The following is a 16,964-nucleotide window of genomic DNA, read 5'->3' as shown; positions in this document are numbered from 1 at the left end:
CGTCCGCCGTCACAACCGGGTGAGCCGACGACGCCGGGGGACTGCAGCCCGTTCCGCCCGTCCACCGCGGACGAGCCACCAGGAGGAGCGGGGAAGAAGGCGGGGTGGGACAGAGTACACCCCGCACTACGGGAACGCCTCTCGTGCCGACAGCGTTGGGACTCCGACCCGGAGCCTCCACGTGCAGCAGCTCGCTTTCCACAGCCGAGCTGCCGCCCAGCCACGCGCGGTCGAAGTGAGGACATTCCTCCGCTACGTCACAGCACGCGACGCAGCGCTAGCAAGACTGTGCGGCCCGGATCTGGTGTTACCGCTCCGAGTCAGCGTGTACTCGGGGAAGGTCATCGATATCACCGAGCCACATTGTACTCGGCAGGAATAAAGGTGTTACAAATTAATAATGTTTCTTTGGCGTTTCTGATGCTTCTACAGCCATTTCCTAGCATCCTGACAACTGGAGAGGTCACCACTCGGCCATCCGGTCCACCGTAGGCGACCGGGACCACCGGGGCGCCTACAACTGATCGTCACATATCACTCGTTACGAATTATCTGCTCCACGCACTGCTCCTCAGTTTCAGTTGCAACCACTGCAGGACAGCAAGCATGCTCCCAATCTCTGATGCTTTGCCTTCCCTTTATAAACTCCTGATCCGAGTGAATGCAGATTTCTGTGATAAACAGTTGTCAACTTACACGGGACCCACTTCACGATACACTTCTCCTGTGGACAGCCCTTCTCCCACAAGAAATGCACGACCACACGCTATTCTACTCGTGTACACTTACGTAGCATACCCACCGTAGTGCCTCAGTCGCCACGATGTTCCCTGCAGCCTCTAAACGTGTACCCGTGCCACTATCTGCTGGCAAAGTACGCGTGCACGATTTAAACACAGTATAGGGTAAACTGATATTTGTGACTTATCCGTTGACTTGTCCTCACGGTGTCAGTATTTTGCAACAGTGGTTTAGTAAACTGTTGGTCCAGTAGAATACACAACTGTAAGCACAGCAACTGCCTTCTTTGGAATTGGAATCATGACACCCTCCTTGCACTCAGACAGTAGTTTGCCTGTTTCATACATCTTACGAGGTCTGTTCAAAAAATTCTGGAACTTTGTCCACAAAATTTGTCTAGGCTTAACTTCTACTATTTCTACAAGCTCTCTTTCAAAATACTCTCCACCACAACTGATAACACCGCTCTTAACGCCGTTTCTACATGCGGAAGCAGTCCTGGTATGCCTCTAGACAGATTACGCAAAACGCTGTCCGAAAATCTTCTTTTACGTCATCTATCGTTGCAGATCTTCATCCTTTCAAAAGGGATTTCAACTTTGAAAATAAAAAAAGTCCACAGAGGCCAGGTATGGAGAGTACAGAGCATCAGGCAGCACAGTGATTTCATTTTTTGTGCTACAGTCATGCAGCAACAGGGAGAAATGTGTGGACGCGTTATCGTGATGCGAGAGCCGTGAACTGTCTCGCCACTTTTCAGGCTGTTTCCTTCTCACATTTTATTGGGCTTCGTAACACGTCCCAATCCTACCGTCAGTTAACAGTTTGTCCCTGTGGAACAAATTCGTGATGAAGATGAACTAATCATTCAAAGTCAAAGAAAACTGTCCGCATCGCTTTGACATTTGATCTGACCTGATGAGCTAGTTCTGGTGTCGGAGAATCCTTCCCGATCCATTGTGAAGATTGAACCTGAGTCTCAACATCATAACTGTAGACCCACATCTCATCACCCTTTACGATACTCTTAAGGACCGTCTCATTCTCATTTGCGCGATGCGAGAGCCCTTCACAGGTTGCACGGCAAAGATCTTTCTGGTCTCGACTCACGAGCTGTGGGACGAATTTGCTGGCAACACATTGCACTCCAATATGCGGTGTCAAGATTTCATGACACGGTCCAATTGAAATGTTACATTCTTCCGAAATCTCTCGGACAGTCAGTCTGTGACTGGATCGCACAATTTTGTCGATGTTACCGACACGAGTGTCGGTGGTAGACGTCGGAGGGTGTCCCGAATGAGGGTCATCTCTAACTTCTGTCCGGCCATTTTTAAACTGTGTCAGCCATTTGTAACACAGAGTACGACTTAAGCACTCATCACCGTAGGTTTCCTGCATCGTTTGGAGTGTCTCTGCAGATTTTCTTGAGTTTCGTGCACAATTTAATGCAGATGCATTGCTCCTCTAGCTCTTCCATCTCGAAATTCACAAACTGTGCAACACAACATTCTACTAAATGCAGCACTGAACAATAACTAACAGAAATACAACAATGAAACTTCTGCCAATTACACATTAAACACAAGCATACGCGGATGCCAACCACATTTCACTCTAAATTACAAATGTTCTGGAATATTTTGAACAGACCTTGTACACACACCATGGAATAGTTCTGTCATGGCTGACTCTCCCAAGGATCTCAATAATTCTGAGGGAATGTCATTTTCTCCAGGGGCCTTATTTCAACCTTCAGTGCTCCAACAAATGCTTCTCGCACAATAAGATCCCCCCGTCTCATTTTCATTTACGTCATCTTCCCTTTGCTTTCAAGTTGATTTCCATTGTAAAGTCCTTCTACACACTCCTTCCACCGTTCAGCTTTCTATTCTTTGCGTAGTACTGGCGAGCCACCTGAGCTCTTTATATTCGTACAGCTGTTTCTCTTTTCTCCAAAAGTCATTTTAATGCTCCTCTACATGGCATCTATCTTTCCCCACAGTAATGCGTGCTCCTGTAGCATTGCATTCATCCATTGGCCATTCCTGCTTAGCAATTTTGCACTTTCGCACTTTCTGTACAACTGACACACACACACACACACACACACACACACACATACACACTAAGAACCACAAGGGCCTCAAGTAAACCATCATCAAACCGAATATCAGAGAAGCCAGTGAGATAGCTTTTCGTGACTGTTCATACATACAATGTGGATCTAGAGCACAGACAAACGTGACACAGCCTAAGATTGATGAATGTCAGAAGCATAAATAAATGCTACAGTCTCAATCAATGTTGATACGCTTTGGCCTCTTATGGTTCTCAGTGGCTCATATAATTTATGGTTGTAGGAGGAGGAGGATATTAGTGTTTAACGTCCCGTCGACAACGAGGTCATTAGAGACGGAGCGCAAGCTCAGGTGAGGGACGGATGGGGAAGGAAATCGGCCGTGCCCTTTCAAAGGAACCATCCCGGCATTTGCCGGAAGCGATTTAGAGAAATCATGGAAAACCTAAATCAGAATGGCCGGAGACGGGATTGAACCGTCGTCCTCCCGAATGCGAGTCCAGTGTGCTAACCACAATTTATGGTTGCATAATTTTATCAAGCAGTGTAATATAATTAACACAAATTTCCTTATGTCTCTCAGTAATTCACATACATTTGTAAATTGATTAAACATGTCCTATTTTTTATGTGTAATTTATGCAGTGTACTCATGATTACATGTTTACATACAAAATGAAATAATTAAATACAAGTACATTCTAAATTATTGAAAATTAGATAAAAATTAAAGAATTTTTTAAATTAAGGAACTTAGTACTGTAAAGTAGTACAGATCATTGTCCCAGAAAGTATTATTATTGACGCTGAAATTTATTGAGTGCACGGTACTATGAAGTATCAAAAATCAGGTTGTTCTGCAAAATAAAATTTCGTCACAAACACTGTCTTTCCTAGCATTTACCCCATCATAAGGCACTACTATTTAACACGATTTGGCAGATTTTGTTTTTATTTTAAATTTGAGGCCAGATACCCTTCCTGGTGCCACAGTCACCAGTTAACGTCAGGGAGGAAAGCTGTGGCCACACGACTATGGATTGTGTAAACTTTGTCCTTTGTGTAATCGTATACTACAGATATTTGTACCGAGTGGAGATTGGGGACCAGCCCAGCATTTCCCTACACAAGTGCAGGAAACCACCTAAAAGCCACACTCGGGCTGACCGAAGTACCAGACGACCGGTTCTTAACCCCTCATGGGACTCGCCACTCTTCGTCGGGTCTGTGCTCGGCTACCGTGAGGCCCCTGCATTTGCAGCACAGTTTCCCTTCGGTGCTGCACGTAGATCCTCACACTGTTCTATTTCTTCTCCCTCGGGGAACGTGTCTGGAATGTTTCTGGAAAAGTGTTTTGCATTTTCAGTGGCCAATATCAGAACAGTCTCTGCACTGTTTTTCATTTCTTTTTTCTTTCCTTGTTCCCCTTCTCCTATCCTTCCTCCGTTTCGGCGTTCGATGTCCTCCTTTTTTCTTCTTCCTCTCCGTGCACCACCTATGCCTCTGATGCGTAACACGCGAACGGGTAACGTGTAAAACCCAGCCCCGAGTCGACAGGTAGAGTTCGCACGTACCCCCTTGTAGAGGCCGGGCCCGAGGAGAGATGATTGCCTGAGCTGCTGCCTTCTCAAATAGCCAATTGGTCCATCTGTGAGGAGTTCGTGAGGTGCAATCTGCAGTGTCAACAATCGTCTGAGGCAAGTGTGCCCTCTTCTGGCAGGTGCTTCCCTAGTCGTAAGGAGCACGCCGCCGGAGATGCCGAAAATTGTGGGGGACTTCCTCGCAACGAGCCAATCGTCTTCACCTTCAACGTCTACAAAACATAAATGGAATGAGGCCAACGATTCAAGACCCTCCCAGCTGCACCACGGTTCCACGTGGTTTCACATATTGAAGACGGTCAGTCACTACGCTAAATCCATATATTATTCGGAAAGGTGTCGATGCAACTGCTGGCCCTGTGAAATCCTGCTCTCATTTACACAATGTCACTTTGCTTTCGGAAGCTACTTCTGACTCTCAGGCGCGACACTGCTCGCAGCTCCGCTACTCTGCGGCTATCCCGTTGGTGTCGAGGCCAGCCAAATGCCGAATTCTTCCTGCGGTGTTATTTACACTACGCCGCTCAACGGTCTGACTGAGGCAGAAATTCGAACGTACCTCTCCGATCAGAGTGCCATTGCAGTCTATCGTGTGATGAAAAACGTAGATGCCTCCTCAGTGCCCACACGCACTCTGTTTCTCAATTTTGACAGAGTGGTTCTTCCGTCAAAGATCAGAGCAGGTGATGAAGTTATCACAGTCAGACTGTATGTCCCAAACCCAATGCACTGCTACCGGTGTCACCGTTACGACCACACCTGAGAGTCCTGTCGACTCCCGGCCAAATGTGTGACCTGCGGTAGGGACGCTCACGAGGGCGAGTGCCCACCTCCTCCTCCCCGCTGCAACGACAGCGGTGACGACCGTGCCGAATCCTCCCGCGATTATCCCGCGTATCTCGACAAGTTGGCTGTCCGGGAGATACGAGTGAAGGAAAAATTGCATTACCCGGCTGCTTGTAAGTTGTCGGCTACTCGTAAACCCCGCGTTCTACCGTCTGGCACCTACAGTATCGTTCTCGCTCTACGAAGGACCCGGCCGTGCAGACGTCCGACCCAAAATTTAGCACCGCGATTGTGAAAGTGCTCGGTGTCGCGGTAGCGTCCCCGTCTCCTCCTCCAGCTGTGTGAAAAACTTTCGCCTCCCGGGGTTAAGCCACCTGCTACACAACCGGCAGGCATAAAGGACAGAAGGAACACTCCTACAAAGACTTTCTACGTCCCTCCAGCCGGCCGACATCAGAGTCTTCCTCTGCCAACCGGAAAGGCTCCGAGAAGTCGAACGGATGCGACCGGTCTCCTCCTTCGCCGACTCGGAGATCCCCTGCGACGCTGTTGCCACGTGATACTCTCACCTGGGCGACTCTGTGTCGCCGGTGTGCACTCTCGGCTGTTTTTCTGCCCTGGAATACGCAGGCTGACAGACGGAGAATGCTGACACTCCTGTAGACTTCACGGAGTGGGATGTTCCCGCTTCCGTGTCCTGTAGCGACAGGTATACGTAGGCCAGCACTCGGCAGCCGCCGAGGTGACACCCCTCCGTTTTTTCCTCGTTGTGACTCTCCTCCGGTGGAACGTTTGCATTCTTCGATCCGACGACGACAATTTACGGGTGCTCTTAGAATCACAGTGTCCACTCGTCCTCTGCCTCCGGGAACACAAAATTGCATCCTCACGACCACTTTGAGCTCTCGCATTTCTCCCCAGTCTGTTTTGACCTCCTCCCCCTCGTGGGGGAGCCTTGTAGCTCGTACGGGATGACATTTACAGTCGATCCACCTCTCCGATTACCCATCTCCGAGCTGTTGCAGTTTGCCTTTTCCTTCCTCACTTGACCTTTTCCTTCTGTACCGTTTATGTCCCTCCGTCATTTGATATCGCCGGGGCAGACTCTCTCGAGTTTATTGGGCAGCTACCTCACCCCATTCTGCTGCTCAGTGACTTTAATGTGCGTCGGCCCCTTTGGGGTTCTACCGGAATGTGTCGGAGAGGTGCCCTCTCGGCTGACCTTCTCAATCAAATTAACCTCCTCTGCCTTAACGTAGGAGAACCCATGTTCCTTTCAGACTTCACGCACACCTATTCCCATTTGGAGCTATCCTTCTGCACTGCTCAGCTCGCCCACTGTCTGAGGCGTCCGTTCTCTGACACGTAATCGAGTGACCGTTTCCCGTGTGCTATCCGTTTGCTGACTCCTATCCTATCTACGTGCACACCCAAATGGCAGCTTACTAAGTCTGACTGGAGGGTTTACTCCTCTCTGGTGACCTTCGACAAACATTGTGCTGACCAGGTAGAGTATCTTACAGACGTTATCGTTACTGCGACAGAACATTCCATTCCTCACACTTTCTCTTCACCACGCCGCGCCCCGGTCCCACGGTGGACTGAGGCGTGCCGCGACGCAATTTGCGTGCGGACACGTGCTCTCTGCATTTTTAACCGTAATCCTACAATGGCAAACTGTATTCATTATAAACAGTTGTGTGCACAGTGTCATCACCTTCTTCAAGACAGCAAACAATCTAGTTCGGTTTCATTCACTAGCTCTTTTAACATTCCACTCCCTCGCCCACCACGTGGGCCGATCTCCGACAGATCTCTGGGATTTTCGGGCCTGACAGTAGCAGACAATGTCACAGTGGACCCTACTGCTATCTCCGACACCTCGGGCTGCCATTTTCCTGCCTTCTCATCCGTCGGAAATGAGTGGAGGAGGCTCGGGCAGGGCAAGCACTTTCTGCTTAACACGTACGACCACATCTGGGCAGAGGGCACATTTCCCACAACGGCTCTCGATCTTCCACCATAATCGAGTCCGTCGACACAAGGTGGCACAGATGAGGTAGCCGAGGAGGTGGAAATGTGGGTTCAACTATACCGAGACTGCTCGGTAGCTACAACAGGAAAACACGATTAATTAGCAGGAGTACAAAATAAGAAAGAATTTATTACTTAACTTTGCTGCAGTCCACGAGCAGTTGGTCGTCAGTTATAGAAGGCGCGACTAGACTAAGCGTCTGTGGAATGACATAATTTACAAGTCACAAATCGTGCAGTGACGAATTAATGTCTCGTAATCTCAAATGTCGAATCCGGTGAATTTGAAGACTAACTTGGAACGGAGCTACAAAGACTCGATGGCAGCAATACTGAGCTGCAGATGACGACTAACGTCGGCGCTGGCTGACCACTGAGCGCGGCTACGAACTGTAGACTGGCACAACTGCATTACTCTCCTGCTGCACACGAAGTGGCCCAGCGGTACCTCGTGGCAAGCGGAACTACTGCGACTGCCTGTGTACTCTTTGGCTAACACAGCCATGCTTCTGTTCCATTTATCGAGAGAATCACATCCGGCGGATCGGTGTCTCAGGCGGTGGTGTGGTCGTATGACTGATGACATTACATCCCAGATTCTGGCATGAAGCCACTGTCATACCCGTATCTAAGCCCGGTAAGGACAAACACCTTCCTTCTAGCTACTGCCCCATTTCTCTCACCAGCTGCGTTTGCAAGGTGACGGAACGTACGATTCTCGCAATTTACTAAGCACTGCACACTGTGGATTTAGTTGCAGTCGACCATCTCGTCACTTCGTCCACCCGTGTCACGAACGGTTTGCTGCGGAACTTCCAGATTGTGACCGTGTTTTTCGATTTGGAGAAAGCCTACGACAACTGCTGGAGGACCGGTATCCTCTGTCCTCTCTACAGGTGGGGCTTCGGTAGCCGCATATCCCGTTTCCTTCAGGAATTTTTAAAAGACTGAGTTTTCAAAGTACGTGTGGGTTCTGCCTTGTCGGACACCTTTATCCGGGAAAACAGTGTGCCTCGAGGTTCCATCCCGAGTGTCGTCCTCTTCGCTATCGCCATTAGTGCCATAATCGCCTGACTCCCACCGGACACCTTTGGCTCCCTTTTTGTTGACGATTTTGCATCCATTCCAGTTCTCCACTGACTCGGCTCATTGAGCAGCGTCTTCAGCGATGTTTCGATCGTCCCTACTTGTAGAGCACGGACAGTGGCTTTCGTTTTTCTGTTGACACAACTGTTTGTACATATTTCTTGTGGTGCAGATGAGGAGAGAAGCCAGTATCAAGTAGTATCTGTCCCAGACAGCAACAGGCATCTCACAACAGAGCTAGGCACTGGCTCCTCCATCATCTGGGGTCTCAGTCTGAAGTCGGTTTAATGACTGAAACCGATTACTGACACCAGATATAAAACAAATTTGTAAAATATGGAGTTTCTGTCTTCGATCGCTATACTTTATTTTCAATTACCGGTTTCGGGCTAGCTGCCCATCTTCAGATCATATGTTGTAGTTACAGAGTAACTTGTCCGTACAGACAAGTTACTCTGTAACTACAACATATGATCTGAAGATGGGCAGCTAGCCCGAAACCGGTAATTGAAAATAAAGAATAGCGATCGAAGACAGAAACTCCATATTTTACTTAATGAACGATTGCGGAATTCCCAGTGAGACAACTATGTCTAGTTTTGATAAAACAAATTTGTGATACCGGTTGCTACTTTTTATTATTCTATTAACTGTGATTGCCGAGTTTGGTCATTGCATCAAAAATTCTCACACTACAGAAATAAGCAAATTGTCAATTGCATCTTAATCAATTTCACCCAAATTTGGAAGACATGCTGCTTGCTGTATCACATTCAGCAATATGGTAGTTAGAACTTCCTAGCTTCCACAGGAGTGGAGATATGGGCACAAAAGGGTTTCCTACCACTGACATGTAGGCTGCACTGCACGACTGGCACGTCATGTGAGTAGTATCTGCACGACTTGAAGTGGCACAGCTGAGCAAGGTGGGGTGGGGGCGCAGGAGAGACTGACGGTGAGAAAGGGAGGAGGAGGAAGCTGAGAGAGAAAAGGGGAGGAAGAGATGGGCAGAGAGAGAGAGAGAGTAAGGAAGAGGTGGGAGTAGGTGGGAGTAGGGAAGAGGTGGGAGGATGAGGGAGACAGGGAGAGGAAGAAGTGGACACAGCGAGCGAGAGGAGGACGTGTGTGTAATATATGTGTCAAAAGTGTATGTGACCGAAGCCACAGGGAAAAGGCTAGTTAACGATAATACGAGAAATGTAACCTACAATATAATTTTAACAGGTAACTGTAGTCCAAAAATAAATGAAAAAATGAAAAAAAAGAACAATACCATGTATGAACTCTAGGAGTGATCTCAAAGCAAGTTGAGAGGTCCCACATTGCTACATTTTGAATCACGTGTACTTTCTGCTTCTCAGAAGTACACGTATCTTTTAACCTGTCCAATCCCTCACTATAAAGTACAGAAAACAGGAATCGTCCATCTGGTTAAAAACAGTACTCGCACAAGTGGGCCCTCATTTATATCTCACACTATAGCTAAAGGTTCAACTTACCGAGTAGTTCATCTTCTGACAGCCGTGAAGCTGCAAAGTTGTGAGATTCGGACAGTTCCTGCAGATCTTACGTAAGATGCGAGCTCTGGTACCGCGCATCATCGTAAGTGTCCGCAGTTGTGGCATCGTGCCGGCTGTCCGTAAGACCTCTCTGTCCGTCTTCTCACACCTGCAGTGGGCGCACTCGGAGCAGGTGACACCGCAGCAGCTCCTCCCGTTCTGTGCCCTGCAGTGTGAGAGGCACACAATGAGAAACAGATAATGATCGAATTCTTATACTTTGACGTAAGTTTCGTGCCTAAAACTACTCTCGTTAACTGTGTAGTCAATTTATAGTGAATTAATCCACGAGATCCTGAAGGCAGCAAATACTGGTGCCCAGGTTGATGTTCCTCGACTTTTGGAAGATGTGTGACAGGGTTCCACACTGTAGCCTAATAAACAAAAGGTGAGCGTACGGAATATTGGACCAGTTTTGTGACTGAACAGAAGAGCTCCTAACAAATGGAACATAGTACGCCATTCTTAGTAAAGAGAAACCTTCAGACATATTAGTAACCTCTGAAATATCGCAAGGGAGTTCTTAAAAGATGTCATTTTCACTTTTAGCTGTAACTGTTTTTATTGTGCTATTGCAATTTTGGATTATAAGCCACTGTCTCGTAACAAGAACCAACACGACCTTACTGTGCCAGTACTGCGAACAGTTAAATGCGGCAGGAAAATACAGCTGTTAGTTTTCCTGAGGGCGTGCTGCCTCTACTGTGTAGTTAAACGGTGATGGCATTCTCTTGGGTAAAATATTCTGGAGGTAAAATAGTTCCCCATTCGGGTCTCCACATGGGTCCGATAAGGAGGATGTCGTCATCGTGAAAAACCAAACATACAATCTACAGGTGAGGTCATAGACTGCTAGATCCCTTAATTGGGCAGGTAGGTTAGAAAATTTAAAAAGGGAACTGGATGATTTGGATATTGTGGGAATTAGTGAAGTTCTGTGGCAAGTGGAAAAGGAGTTTCAGTCAGGTGAGTACAGGACCATAAATACAAATCAAATAGGGTAGTGCAAGAGTAGGTTTAATAATACATACAAAATAGGAGTCCATGCAGGCCAAAAACGGATATGAAGCCAACATTCACCACAGTAGTATAGGTTTATATACCAACTAGCTCCACAGATGATGAAATAAAAGAAATTGTTCAGACACATAGTTAAGGTACAGAAAAATTTAGTTGTGACAGGGTACTAATTCCTGCTGTCAATGTGCACTAAGGTCGTAAGCTGAAGCGAAGACTTGTTATTTTTTGTATATCAAACAATCGAAACTCGAGGTATGAACACCAACAATGTAGGAAGAGACGGACTGCTAGACACCGTAAAGAAGACACATCAGGTTGCGGTCAGATGAGATTAAAAGGCACTCACACATATAGCTTTTGGCCACAGCCTGTGTCAGTAAAGACACACACACACACACACACACACACACACACACACACACACACACACACACACACACACACACACACACACACACACACCCCATGCACACATGACCACCAATCCAGCATCTTGGGCTGGAATGCACATCACATTGATCACATTGGTTGCAGCAGCTATTTGAAGATGCAGGGGCTTGCACAGGAAAGAGTGGCAGGGGGAAGTGCATCACACGAATCTTTGGAATGAAAAGCAGAACAATAACTACAATACGGCACTGAATCTTAAGTGTGACAAAGGCATGTAAGCCAAAATTGCAATAGCATTATAACAAAGGAAGTTGATACCCCAGAGGAGTGCTGCAGGACCATAACTATCCACAGAGTGTATAAATGACCTCGTGGAGAACATCAAGAGGCCCGTCAGTCAGTTTGCAGATGATGACTGCAGAGGACTGACACTTGGTGCAGTGACTGTTAGTTGACCCTCAAAGTAAACAAATTAACATATTGCGCATAAATAAACAGAAAGACCCATTACTGGACAATTACACAATTGTCAAACAATCCCTGGAAGCAGCCATATATATTATGTTGGAATATGTGCACAGAGCATTTTAAAATAGAATATCCTTGTAAAACTAAGTGTAGGAAAAGTCTGATGCCACACTGAGATTAGCTGACCACCCACAAAGGAGCTAGTCCAAAAGTCCTCGTTCAGCCAATACAGTGGAACCTCACTTAATAAGCAGCTCCCACAATGTGCAATTCACATAATGAGCTAAACAAATTATTAAAAACAGACACGCTTAACGAGCACGAGTCACGACGATTTAGTGCAACATCACCAGCCGTATGCACGCGGTGGGGGAAATGGTCGCCAATATGAGGAACTTTCATTGTCAGCAGCAGCATATCAATAATGTCTTTAGTACATACCACAGTCCGGGTTTAGTGCTCTTTCTGCTACCACCTTACTGCAGCTTGCAATCACACATTTTTTCTAAAATAGTGTTCCCACAGTGTTTCTTATGCACAAATTTTAATAAGCTTCTTAAAAATGTCCCAGAAGCTAAAGCTGCAAGTATATGACCGTAAGAGTAAGAAAATGACCTTAGAAATGAAATGTAAAATCATTGAAAAATGCAGACGTGGTGTGAGCATTGCTGATTTAGCATCACCTATTTGCACTATCCTCAAGAACCGGGACAAGATTAAGGAGATAGATGCTGCAGAGTGAGTGACATGAACATCCAAACAATGGTTTCGTATTCTGGACAATACTGTCAGGTTGTTCCTTATACAGATAAATGGATAAATGAAAAGCGATTGCAAAACACTATTAATGAGAACATAATTTGTGAAAAGGTGAGAATGATTCACTGATCTCTTTAAGAAGACACCAGTATCATCAGCGGGCATAGAAGTGTTTAAGGGAAGCGGTGGGTGGTCCGAGAAGTTTAAGAGAAGAACTAGCATCCACTGCATGGCGGACACAGAAGCAGCAGAGAGCTTTCATCAGAAACTTCAAAATGCTCGTAGATTCTGAGTGTTATCTGCGACAGCAGGTTTTTAATTGTGATGAGACAGGTCTGTTCTGGAAAAAGATACTGAAGCATACCTTTGTAAGAGCAGAGGACATTGCATTACCCAGGTGTGAGACAACCAAAGCCGATCTCACACTGCTATTCTGTGCCAATGCGAGAGATTATTTGAAAATTAAATCTCTCCCTGTTTACCATTCAGAAACTCTCCAAGCCTTCAAAAAGTGTAAAGGGCACAAGAGCAGGTTAAATGTGATGTGGAGATCCGACAACAAGGCTCGGGTGACACGCGATCTTTTTTGTGATCAGATCGACAAAGTGTTCAGTCCTTCAATGAAAAAATATTCGCTCGAGATTAATCTACCACTCTGTATCTTGCTCATTATGGACAACGCTCCTGCCTATTCTCCAATTCTCCAGGCCTACAAGACCACTTCCTTGAAGAATTTCAATTCATCAAAATCCGTTACTCCAGCCTATGGACGAGTAAATTATTTCTAATTTTAAGAAGCCCTACACTAAGGCACTCTTCAGGCATTTCTTTGAGTCGACTGAAGTTACCACTCTCACTCTCGGAGAGTTTTGGAAATATCGCTTCCACTTCGTTACCTGTGTCAAGATGACCAAAAAGGTGCGGGATGGGATTACCGAGAGAACTCTCACTTCTACTCGGAAGAAGCTTTGGCCAGAGTGCACTGTCGAATGCGACTCGGAGGCAACAGAGTCGGTACCTGTGGAGCCTGTAGTCGATGAGATTGTGTCTTTGTCAAGAGCACGGGACTAAAAGTGGACAACAGTGATATCAATCAGCTTGTGGAAGATTACAGCCAAGAAATGAGCACCGAAGAGCTTATAGAGTTGCAGTGTGTTTCACGGCAGGAAGTTGTGGAGAGGAGTTCTTCACAGGAGGAGGACGAGGAGAAAGAGGAGGCGGCAGTAACAGCAAAGCAGCAATCTTCTGGTCCAATACGAGAAATGCTGAAAGCGTGGGAATTGGTTGCATCGTCCACCGAAAATCTTCACCCCAAAAAAAAAACAGTCCATAAGTCTAAGTAAACGCAGTCAACAATACAACATAAGAATCAGCTTAATTTTTCAAGGAACTCCACAACAGAATAAAAGAAGTGACCCATGAGGAAACTCTTCAGTTTCGATTTGAAAGTGCGTGGATTACTGCTAAGATTTTTGAATTCTTGTGGTAGCTTATTGAAAATGGATGCAGCAGTATACTGCACACCTTTTTGCCTACGAGTCAAGGAAGTACTATACAAAGGCAGGTTGGATTTATGCCGAGGATTAACTGAGTAAAAGCTGCTTATTCTTGCGAATAAGCTGATATTGCGAATACGCTGATATTGCTAACAAGAAACGGCAGTAAAGTATATATAAATTGAGAAGCCAATGTCAAAATACCCAGACTAGTGAACAGGGGCCGACAAGAGGTTCGCGAACTTACACCACTTATTGCCCAAACCACCCATTTCTGAGCCAAAAATATCCTTTTAGAATGAGAAGAGTTACCCCAAAATATAATACCGTATGACATAAGTGAATTGAAATAAGCAAAGTAGACTAATTTTCATGTCGAACCATCAGTTACTTCAGATACCGTTCGAATAGTACAAATGGCAGCATTAAGTCTTTGAACGAGATCCTGAACATGGGCTTTTCCACGTCAGTTTACTATCTATCTGAACACCAAGAAATTTGAACTGTTCAGTTTCACTAATCATATGCCCATTCTGTGAAATTAAAATGTCAGATTTTGTTGAATTACGTGTAGAAACTCTACAAATGAGTCTTACTGTGATTTAGTGTTAGTTTATTTCCCAGAAGCCATGAACTTGGGTCATGAGCTGCACTATTTGAAACCAAGCCATTGTTGCACACAACATCCCTTACTACCAAGCTAGTGTCGTCAGCAAACAGAAATATTTTAGAGTTACCCATAATACTAGAGGGCATATCATTTACATAAATAAGTAACAGGAGCGGCCCCAACACTGATCCCTGGGGCACCCTCACCCTCACCCTCCCCCTCCCCCACTTGACTGTACCCCACTCAGATCCCACATCACATACATTCTCAACATTGTGAGTAATGACCTTTTGCTATATGTTTCTAAAGTAAGAGATGAACCAATTGAGCTACTCTCCCTATTCTGTAATGGACCAACTTATGGAGCTATATTCGGTGATCAAAACAATCAAACATCTTAGTTAAATCAAAAAATATGCCTAGCATTCAAACCCTTTTGTTTCACCCATCCAGTACCTCACAGAGAAAAGAGAATATAGCATTTTAAGCTGTTAAACGATTTCTAAAGCCGAACTTTACATTTGATAGCAAATCGTGTGATATAAAATGGTGATTTATCCTTACATACGCAGCCTTTTCAATAACTTTAGCAAACACTGATGGCATAGAAATAGGTCTAAAACTGTCTACATTATCCCTTTCTATAAAACAGCTTTACTTCTGTGTATTTTAATAGTTCAGGAAACTGAACATACCTAAAGAAAAATTACAAATATGGCTTAGTACAGGGCTACCATGTGCAGCACAGTACTTTAATATTCTGCGAGGCACTCCATCATATCCATGAGAATCCTTAGTCTTCAGTGATTTAATTACTGACTAAATCTCCCCCTTGTCTGTATCACAGAGGAGTATTTTAGACATTAGTCTTGGAAACGCATTTTCAAAGAGAGTTATATGATTCCCTGTAGAAACTAAATTTTTATTTAATTCACCGGCAATGCTCAGAAAATGATTGTTAAATACTGTACATATATCTGATTTATCAGAAACAGAAATATTTTTACTACGAACTGACTTTATATTGTCAACCTTCAGACACTTCCTTCACAACTGACCATACGGTTTTAATTTTATCCTGTGAATTAGCTATTCTATTTGTGCACCACATACTCTTTGCCTTCCTAGTAATATTTTTAAGCACCATACACCACAGCTTGTGATGGACAACTGTAGCTTGTTTGTGGCTACTTCTAACATTTTGATATAATTCCCACTTCGTTCTACATGATATCCTTATCCCAGTAGTCAGCCACTCAGGCTGCCTTTTACTGCTAGTTCCCCATGTAGAACGTTCTAATGGAAAGCAGCTCTCAAAGAGCACGAGCAATGTGTTAAGGAAAGCGTTATATTCATCATCTATGTTATCGGCACAATAAACATCCTGACACTCTCGTTCCTTGACGAGTTTTAAAAACTCTCTATTTCCCTTGGATTACGTTTCCTACACAGTTTGTAATTATATGTGACATTCGTTTGAGTACAAAAGCCTTTTAGTGCTAAAATTTGTGCATCATGGTCTGAAAGGACATTCACCCTTTTACTAACAGAATGCCCATCTGGTAATAAAGAATGAATAAAAATATTGTCTATGGCTGTGCTGCTGTTCCCCTGCACCCTAGTTGGAAAAAACACAGTCTGTATCAGATCACACGAATTTAGGAGATCTACCAACATCATTTTTCTTGCACAATCATATACAAAATTAACACTGAAGTCACCATGTATAACTAATTTCTGGTACTTCTTATAAAGTGAATCGAGAACCCTCACTAGCTTGAGCAGAAATGCTCTGAAGTCGGAGTTGGGGGACCTATAAGCAAGAAAAAATAGAAGTTTAGTTTCATTAAATTCAACAGCCCCTGCACAACATTCAAATATCTATTCAGTGCAGTGCCGTGATACATCTATGGACTCGACTGGAATACTGTTTTTTACGTACATAGCCACTCCCCCATCCCGCAAGGAACTGCTTGAAAAACAGCCAGCTAAACTGTATTCTGGTAAAAGAAGCCTCTGAATTGTCAAATTATTTATGTGGTGCTCTGATATACCAATAATTTGAGAGTCAACATCTATAAGCAGTTCGCTAACTTTATCTCTAATACCTCTTATATTTTGATGAAATACGCTAATTCCTTCTCTACTCGGAGACATGACGTCCTCTGAAGGTGATTCCTCAGTTAGAGGGGCTTCCTTTAAGCAAGTATACCTATCAGCTGACTTCAGTCTAAAAAACGGTGCAGCTCTAACACCAAATACTACAGGAATTTTTCCATGAGTGATCTCACCACCCCCTCCCACTACACTGACACCTATAAGCATTGCCAGCCT

At 45.0% G+C, this 16,964-nt stretch overlaps 1 protein-coding gene across 8 annotated transcripts in view; it reads right to left on the bottom strand.

Annotated features, from left to right (window-relative positions):
- LOC126109389 (F-box/LRR-repeat protein fbxl-1-like) overlaps positions 1–16,964 on the bottom strand; it is a 374,473-nt gene that overhangs the window by 64,127 nt on the left and 293,382 nt on the right. For all 8 annotated transcript variants that reach the window (XM_049914411.1, XM_049914416.1, XM_049914415.1 and 5 more), the window contains one exon: positions 9,828–10,053. In XM_049914411.1, coding sequence (XP_049770368.1) covers positions 9,828–10,053 — 226 coding nt within the window. The remainder of the gene's footprint in view (positions 1–9,827; positions 10,054–16,964) is intronic.

This window comes from Schistocerca cancellata, chromosome 12 (assembly GCF_023864275.1).
Source record: "Schistocerca cancellata isolate TAMUIC-IGC-003103 chromosome 12, iqSchCanc2.1, whole genome shotgun sequence".
Lineage (NCBI taxonomy): Eukaryota > Metazoa > Arthropoda > Insecta > Orthoptera > Acrididae > Schistocerca > Schistocerca cancellata.
The sequence above is the reverse complement of the archived record's forward strand: the minus strand, read 5'-3'. Positions and strand labels throughout refer to the sequence as shown.